At 44.3% G+C, this 10,000-nt stretch overlaps 1 protein-coding gene across 2 annotated transcripts in view; it reads right to left on the bottom strand.

The window, feature by feature from the left end:
• The window catches only part of LOC143291778 (protein turtle homolog A-like), an 841,736-nt gene that overhangs the window by 273,291 nt on the left and 558,445 nt on the right, over nt 1-10,000 (bottom strand). For both annotated transcript variants that reach the window (XM_076601928.1, XM_076601929.1), the window contains exon 3: nt 8,674-8,842. In XM_076601928.1, coding sequence (XP_076458043.1) covers nt 8,674-8,842 — 169 coding nt within the window. The remainder of the gene's footprint in view (nt 1-8,673; nt 8,843-10,000) is intronic.

The following is a 10,000-nucleotide window of genomic DNA, read 5'->3' as shown; positions in this document are numbered from 1 at the left end:
TTTTCTCCATCCCTCCCCTTCCACTGTAGACTGTGGCAGTGGGTTGACAGGTTTCACCTCTCTGCAATGTGTCAGGATTTCTTTTCTCCATCCCTCCCCTTCCACTGCAGACTGTGGCAGTGGGTTGACAGGTTTCACCTCTCTGCAATGTGTCAGGATTTCTTTTCCTCAGAACATGGCAAAGGTTTCCTTTCTTCGAAACAGTTCAAGTTTTGTTTTTGTTTTGTTCTTCCTCTGGAACGTTTCTAAATTCTGAATTCTTGAATGAATATATAGAGGGTTTCAAAGTTTCCTTTATCTAAAACATTTAAAAATTCCATTTCCTGACCGTTTCAAAGTTTCCTCTAGCTGGAACAATCAAAATTCCATTTCCTGACATCGTTTCAAAGTATTCTTTGTTCACAATCCTTCCAAGCTGCCATTCTCTCCAATGTTTCAAACTGTCCTTTCTCCAATATACCCCTACCCCGAGGCGGTCCGGTTTGATGTACAGACATTCACAACTTCAAACGGTATGATTCGCCACCCTACGTGTTCTGGCTCTTGGACAGGAAAACCAATCGTCTTTCTTTGGAGAGCAGAAAAGTGCAGCAGGTGACAGAAAAAAGATCCCCCCATAGATTTCACTGACTGCAAACAGTGGGTGTCAACCAGACAGCGGCTGCTCTCATGGCGTTGTCAGGAATACCATTGGCTCAACCTTGGACTTTGTTCTGCCCCCCCCCCCCACTCCCCCAGTTTCTGATGTCTCACTCTGGCCCTCGTGTCACACAGGCTGTGGGGCTGACAGAACAGAGAAGTCCCTGTCCCTCACCCCCCCCCCCCCCCACCCCATCCCCCAGTTTCTGATGTCTCACTCTGGCCCTCGTGTCACACAGGCTGTGGGGCTGACAGAACAGAGAGGTCCCTGTCCCTCACCCCCCCCCCACCCCATCCCCCAGTTTCTGATGTCTCACTCTGGCCCTCGTGTCACACAGGCTGTGGGGCTGACAGAACAGAGAGGTCCCTGTCCCTCACCCCCCCAACCCCCACTCCCCCAGTTTCTGATGTCTCACTCTGGCCCTCGTGTCACACAGGCTGTGGGGCTGACAGAACAGAGAAGTCCCTGGCCCTCACCCCCCACCCATCCCCTCACTATCTTTGGAGACCACAGATGAAAACAGATGAGGTCTTTTAGCTCTGTGACTGTTCTGTTCCTTCACTACCTCTGTCTCTCCACCCCCCATCCCCCGCCCTCCAATTCCCCCGCCCCTCCACATCACCTTTCCATCATGCAGCCAGAGATGATTTGAAGTGGGAGTTCCACATGTCCCCGCCCCTACTCCCCCTTCTCCCCACCTCCTCCGTCTCTCTTGTGCTGTCTGCAGGGTCATAATTATGCAAAGCCTCCCGCTTGTCTTGGACTTGACTGATGATCTGTTCGAACCCCTACACCCCCCACCCCCGCCACCCGCCACACACACATGCACACCTGTCCATTGTCTCTCCTCCACTCCCTAGTGACTAAGTCCGGAAGATGTTTGGAATGTAGACGAAACACAGTGGTTATTATCTTCATTCATACATATCGGATTTCTCGTTTTAGGAGTCTTCTCCTCAGCCATTGTCTTCTTCCTTCCTGGCTGCTTTCTTCGCTGCCAGAGGGCTCCCTTGGTCCTCCATCATTCTCACGGAGCTGGCCTTGCTTCTGAACAACCTCTCTTGAAGGACTGAGTTTCACAGTGTATTCTTCAAGACTCATCACCTCCAACAAGGGAATCTTCATCAAATCAAGACCCCTGACATGAACAATGAAACCTTCATCAAATCAAGACCCCTGACATGAACAATGAAACCTTCATCAAATCAAGACCCCTGACATGAACAATGAAACCTTCATCAAATCAAGACCCCTGACATGAACAATGAAACTTTCATCAACACAAGACCCCTGACATGAACAATGAAACCTTCATCAAATCAAGACCCCTGACATGAACAATGAAACCTTCATGAACAATGAAGCCTTCATCAAATCAAGACCCCTGACATGAACAATGAAACCTTCATGAACAATGAAGCCTTCATCAAATTAAGACCTTCATTCGATGATTTAAATTGCTGTGATGATTTTTTTCTTCTTTTTGTAAAGACTGATTTAGTTTTGTTGTCTTTATTATGAAAAAGAGAGAGAGAGAGAGAGAGAGAGAGAGAGAGAGAGAGAGAGAGAGTGTGTGTGTGTGTGTGTGTGTGTGTGTGTGTGTGTGTGTTTGATCACCACACTCCCTAATTGATCCACTGACAGTGACTAACTAGTTTGAATTTACAGGTCTGACATATCGGCTGTTCCAAGCCACCTGTATTGTTTTCCATAGGAACGTTCCGTTTCCGCCATAGAACGAATGATTCTCAACTACAACATCAAAGGCTGGGGACAACCAGGAGAACACATCTTTCTCCGTCCCGAAAGATACAGACTTCACTACAATGATTACAGTAAACATTGTATCGTCGTGCAGCATCCACGCACATGTGTGTCTGCACCGGGGTAAAGATGGAATATACACGTTAAAGATCCATGTAATCCATACCAGTGTTCGTACAGATTCATCAGCAAAATGATGTTGGTCTATGATGGAAAGAAGGAAGAGGGAATGTCGGTTTCGTGTGGTACTAACGCACAGATCCAAAGTCGTACACACACAGAAACAGAGAGAGAGAGAGAGAGAGAGAGAGAGAGAGAGAGAGAGAGAGAGAGAGATGCGAAAGCAAATTCTGATGTATCAGGATTGTAATGAGAATTCTGAAGACAGTAAACAAGACCCTACTCTATTCTAAATGAACACAGACTGACAGGTAACCAGACATAGCACAATGATGAACACAGACTTACAGGTTTTACCAGTCATAGCACAGTGATGAACACAGACTTACAGGTATTACCAGTCATAGCACAGTGATGAACACAGACTTACAGGTTTTACCAGTCATAGCACAGTGATGAACACAGACTGACAGGTAACCAGACATAGCACAGTGATGAACACAGACTTACAAGTAACCAGTCATAGCACAGTGATGAACACAGACTTACAGGTTTTACCAGTCATAGCACAGTGATGAACACAGACTGACAGGTAACCAGTCATAGCACAGTGATGAACACAGACTCACAGGTAACCAGACATAGCACAGTGATGAACACAGACCTACAGGTAACCAGACATAGCACAGTGATGAACACAGACTGACAGGTAACCAGACATAGCACAGTGATGAACACAGACTGACAGGTAACCAGACATAGCACAGTGATGAACACAGACTGACAGGTAACCAGACATAGCACAGTGATGAACACAGACTGACAGGTAACCAGACATAGCACAGTGATGAACACAGACCTACAGGTAACCAGACAGCACAGTGATGAACACAGACTGACAGGTAACCAGACATAGCACAGTGATGAACACAGACTGACAGGTAACCAGACATAGCACAGTGATGAACACAGGCTGACAGGTAACCAGACATAGCACAGTGATGAACACAGACTGACAGGTAACCAGACATAGCACAGTGATGAACACAGACTTACAGGTAACCAGACATAGCACAGTGATGAACACAGACTGACAGGTAACCAGACATAGCACAGTGACAAACACTGACTTACAGGTAACCGGATAAAGCACAGTGACATAAAATGGCACACACCCCACGATTGCGACCTTTCCTGTTGGAAAACAATCGTCGTCAGCTTTCAGCCAATCGATTTCCTTGGCAGCTGACAGCACGTGACACCACTTCCTGCTCTCGGGGTTCTCGCCGTGACGTGCATGACGTCAGCTGGGGGCCTTAGCGGGGAACTCTCCTTAACACACAGACCGCGCTGAGAAGATCCTGTCACCTGGTCCTTGACAATCCATGTCTCTGATGACCAGTATCACCTGGTCCTTAACAATCCATGTCTCTGATGACCAGTATCATGTGGTCCTTGACAATCCATGTCTCTGATGACCAGTATCATGTGGTCCTTGACAATCCATGTCTCTGATGACCAGTATCATGTAGTCCTTGACAATCCATGTCTCTGATGACCAGTATCATGTTTAACATCTCATGTCTCTGATGACCAGTATTATGTGGTCCTTAACAATCCATGTCTCTGATGACCAGTATTATGTGGTCCTTAACATCTCATGTCTCTGATGACCAGTATCACCTGGTCCTTAACATCTCATGTCTCTGATGACCAGTATTATGTTTAACATCTCATGTCTCCGATGACCAGTATCACCTGGTCCTTAACAATCCATGTCTCTGATGACCAGTATTATGTTTAACATCTCATGTCTCTGATGATCAGCATCACCTGGTCCTTAACATCTCATGTCTCTGATGACCAGTATCATGTGGTCCTTAATAATCCATGTCTATGATGACCAGTATCATCTGGTCCTTAACAACTCATGTCTCTGATGACCAGTATCATGTGGTCCTTAACAATCCATGTCTCTGATGACCAGTATCATGTGGTCCTTAACAACTCATGTCTCTGATGACCAGTATCATGTGGTCCTTAACAACTCATGTCTCTGATGACCAGTGTCATGTAGTCCTTAACAATCCATGTCTATGATGACCAGTATCATGCGGTCCTTAACAAGCCATGTCTATGATGACCAGTATCATCTGGTCCTTAACAACTCATGTCTCTGATGACCAGTATCACCTGGTCCTTAACAACTCATGTCTCTGATGACCAGTATCATGTGGTCCTTGACAACTCATGTCTCTGATGACCAGTATCATGTGGTCCTTAACAACTCATGTCTCTGATGACCAGTATCATGTGGTCCTTGACAACTCATGTCTCTGATGACCAGTATCATGTGGTCCTTAACAACTCATGTCTCTGATGACCAGTATCATGTGGTCCTTAACAACTCATAGGGACAGCTGTCAGGTTAGGGACACGGCAAAACCCTGTCACCTCTTCTAATGTCGACACAGACAGCCAGACAGATATGTCAAGGTAAAAAAACAACAACAACAACAACAATTCGTTGTCACAAAGCCTAAACAATACACTGACATTCAGCATGAGAGAGACAAGCGGTGGATTGCTGAATTGATCACCTGGCCACAGAACCCAAACAAGGCCCCGCTGGTTCAAACCTCGGTCATACGGACTTCTTCGCCTGCATTGTCATTCACCGACGGGCTGGGTGCTAGTCTTTCCAATGGAAAATAAAGCTAGTGGCATCATTATGGGACATACATTTAGCAGAAGACAAAAACAATGAGTGCAAAGATCTTGTCTTGGGAGGAATGTGGTGGGGCATGGGGGGAGAAGTTCATTCTGTCAGGTGAACGAAGTGTTGTTGACACACTTCACTTCTGCTGCCACAACCTCTTGTTCCATCTTCGGTCTGTCTGTCTGTCTATGTGTGTGTCTGTCTCTATGTCTGTCTGTCTGTCTGTCTCCCACCTCTCTCTGTCTCTTTCTTGTCATTTTTGTCATCGTTTTTCCTGGAGTTGTTGGTTGGTTTTGGGTTTGTATTTTCTATTTCCATTTTTCTGTCCTCGTTTCTATTTCCTTTCCAGGGCTGTTCGAAAAACAGCGGACACACATACAAGGTGATCAAATCAGGAAGTGATTTTTATTTCATTCTATTGAATCATTTTGTGTTTGTTTGCTTGACGTTTGTGTAAATTTGTCCTTCCTTACTATCTGTTCGTTTGTTGAAGTGGATTGGAGAGAGAGGCAGAGAGGAGTGAGTGCTGACAGCTGGGCTTAAAATAAATCATATAATTATATCATGTGTGCACATATATCCATGATAACTTAAGTGTGTGTATGTATGCATCAACACATAATCATGCGTATCATACATATATGCGTGGAAATAGATATGTGTTCATGTGAATATATGCGTGTACATGTGTGTATGTACAGAGGCATGATTATGTTCGTGTATGCATGACACAAATTTGTGTCGTTTGTGTGTGCATGAGTGTATGTATATTTATATATGTATGTTTATACACGAATATGACGCTTTTTTTATCTTATTTTCACCTTCCTTTGGGGAACTTCTTAGTTGTTTCCTTTCAGAGTTCTTCCGTGATTTAATTCCTATTTGATGTTGTTATATAATACTGCCGCTGTGTTATGTGTTCACTGTGTGCCTGTGTTGTTTTCCGAGCACACCGTAAGGTCCGACTTGAAGCTGCTCTATGTGTTCGCAATGTCTTTACATGCTTTTGAGAATAAAATCATGTTAAAACCAAAAATGCGGAGTTTGGTTATACGATTACCCCACCAACATAAATAAATGAATATAAAATTCAATACCCTCTCACTCCATCTCTGTCTCTCCCTCTCTGTCTGTGTGTGTGTCTCTCCTCTCCCTGCCTCTCGCTCTCCCAGAGGGCCGGATGTAAAAAAAGCAAACACATTGTGCTGATCCCTCTTACCTCTTGAAATAAAACTTCCTTTCCGTTCAACCTCTTCCCTCCCTCTCACTACCTCCACCTATCCCCCCCCATCCCCCTAACCCCCCTAACCCCCCCTCTCTCTCCCCCTACCCCCTCCTCCTCTTTCTTCCCCCCCCCCTCCACGTTGTCCGATCAGACGACACGAGCACGTACACAAGAGCCCACGCACGCACTCACAGACACACAAACACGTATGAATACGCAACACAAGTGGAAAGGTATTTAACTCCCCATTGATCGACCAACCAGGAAGTTAAAGGGAAACAAGATGGCTGCGCACAGGGACGACTAACAGTTATAATGATGATGAAAAAAGAAACTCAAGAAGAAGAAGAAAGGAGAAGGAAGAAGAACAACAACAACAAGAAGAAGAACAAGAAGAAGAACAACAAGAACGAAGAACGAAGAGCGAAGAAGGAGGAGGAGGAGGAGGAGAACAAGAATCAAGAAGGAGGAGGAGAAGAACCAAGAAGAAGAAGAAAAAGAAGAAGGAGAAAAAGAAAAAGAAGGAGAACGAGAACGAAGAAGGAGGAGGAGGAGGAGAACCAAGAAGAAGGAGAAGAAGGAAACGAATAACAACACCGCCGTGGTGTGACCCACTGATGTACGTACAGGACCATGACGTGCGTGTAACTCCCCCCTCACTGTCACCTGTCTGGCCGAGTATTGTACGTCACCAAAATACGGTCCTACACCATCTGTCACCACTTTCAAATAATGGTCATAATAATGGTCATAATAATAATAATAATAATAATAACAACAACAACAACAACTGTAATACGTGCAGTCGAAATCCGTTCTTCGTTTTTTTAATTTTATTGTCATAATCTTTTTTTTATTTCTTTTTTTTTTTTAATCACAAGGTCCAGGTTTTTGCTTCCAATTTCGATTTACCCATTCTCTGCAATGGGTCGGCCCAGCATTTGGCACAATTTCCCACAACAGAAAAACGTAATACAAGTGTGACGGAAAATGGAATGGAACCAAATCCATCACCGAAATACCGGGGGGAGTTTTTGAGGTGGGAGCTAAGAGGGGGGGGGGGGGGGGGGGGGGGGGGGAGGGGGGGGGGCGGAAATTCTTTGCAACATCTTTCGCTTTGCTTTTTTGCGGTTCATTTCTGTGTTTCTAGTCTCTTCTCTCTTTCTTTCTTTCTTTCAGTCGATCTCCGCCGTTTGCTGTGTTCTGTCATTTCATCCGTTCTATCATCCTCAGCAATAATCTCTTTTCCTTTCCTCCCCGGAGAAATGTCTCGGAGGCTTGAAGGGATTGCTACCTTTTGGAAGGCCAAATGTGAAAGCAGCAGGAAAAGTAGGTCATGTGGCCGCCACTTCAAAGCTCTGCACGTGCAGTCATTCCACACCTCTCTCTCCACCCACCCTCCACTGACGACCGTTTGAAATATTGGGTTGTGTGTGAAACGGTGTGCGTGTTGGTGCTTTATCTTCACACACACACACACACACACACACACACACACCTGTGCTATCTCTGTCTTTCAATCAATCTATATCTATCTATCTAACGTCATAGTAAGCGATTTGTCTTCTTCATGATGTCAGAGCGGGTTACGCCAAATAGCAGTGTTGAGCGCGAGTGGAAGCAGTGTGATTATAGGTATTAGGTAGGAAAATATAAATACACACAGGTAAGTAGATAGATAGGTAGACAGATAGACGAATACTACAGATAGATAGATAGATAGATAGACAGACAAATATTATAATTAGGTAGGTAGATATGAATACACACAGGTACACAGATAGATAGATAGATAGACAGACATACAGATTTTATAATTAGGTAGGTAGATATAAATACACACAGGTAGATAGATAGATAGATATTTATCATGGCTAGATAGATAGACAGACTGACAGAAAAATACGAATGAATATATCGACAAATAGATACAGAGATGGATAGAAAGGAAGAAATTGATAGAAATAGATAGATAGGGACAGACAGACAGACAGATAGATAGATAGACGGATGGACGAAGTGACGGACATACATACATACATACATGGACAGAGACCGACCGACCGACCGACAAACACACCGACAGACAGACAAACACACCGACAGACAGACAAACACACCGACAGACAGACAAACACACCGACAGACAGACAAACACACCGACAGACAAACAGACAGACAGACCGACAGGTGTGTACTCACAGTGCACGGTAAGGTAGATCCAGGTACCGTTACCGTTGACTTTGTTGTCCGAGTTGATGAGGGTGGCGTCACACTCGTACCAACCCTCGTCCTCCGCTCGGATGCTGGTGATCTGTAGAGAGAACTTGTCCACCACTGTCACCCGGCCCTTGTACTGTGGGTGGTTCACCTGTACACCACACAGTCTGTTGTGTCATAACACACACACACACACACACACACACACACACACACACACACACACTAACACACATACTAAGTCTATTGTGTCATATCACACACACACACACACACAAACACACACACTAGCACATACACTAAGAGTCTATTGTGTCACACCACACACACACACACACACACACACACACACACACACACACACTAACACACATACTAAGAGTCTATTGTGTCACACCACACACACACACACACACACACACACACACACACACAGAGTCTGTTGTGTCACCACACACACACACACACACACACACACACACAGAGTCTGTTGTGTCACCACACACACACACACAAACACACACACACACACACACACACACACACACACACACACACACACACACAGAGTCTGTTGCGTCACACCACACAAACCAACACACGTAACGTTCAGTACTTTTTGTTGTATTTCCCTGTATTACAAGGGCCATACTGTTCAGTACTTTTTGTTGTATTTCCCTGTATTACAATGGCCATAACGTTCAGTACTTTTTGTTGTATTTCCCTGTATTACAATGGCCATACTGTTCAGTACTTTTTGTTGTATTTCCCTGTATTACAATGGCCATAACGTTCAGTACTTTTTGTTGTATTTCCATGTATTTCAATGGCCATAACGTTCAGTACTTTTTGTTGTATTTCCCTGTATTACAATGGCTGTAACGTTCAGTACTTTTTGTTGTATTTCCCTGTATTACAATGACCATAACGTTCAGTACTTTTTGTTGTATTTCCCTGTATTACAATGGCCATACTGTTCAGTACTTTTTGTTGTATTTCCCTGTATTACAATGGCCATAACGTTCAGTACTTTTTGTTGTATTTCCATGTATTTCAATGGCCATAACGTTCAGTACTTTTTGGTGTATTTCCCTGTATTACAATGGCCATAACGTTCAGTACTTTTTGTTGTATTTCCATGTATTACAATGGCTGTAACGTTCAGTACTTTTTGTTGTATTTCCCTGTATTACGATGGCTGTAACGTTCAGTACTTTTTGTTGTATTTCCCTGCATTACAATGGCCATAACGTTCAGTACTTTTTGTTGTATTTCCATGTATTACAATGGCTGTAACGTTCAGTACTTT

Source organism: Babylonia areolata, chromosome 17 (assembly GCF_041734735.1).
Source record: "Babylonia areolata isolate BAREFJ2019XMU chromosome 17, ASM4173473v1, whole genome shotgun sequence".
NCBI lineage: Eukaryota > Metazoa > Mollusca > Gastropoda > Neogastropoda > Buccinidae > Babylonia > Babylonia areolata.
The sequence above is the reverse complement of the archived record's forward strand: the minus strand, read 5'-3'. Positions and strand labels throughout refer to the sequence as shown.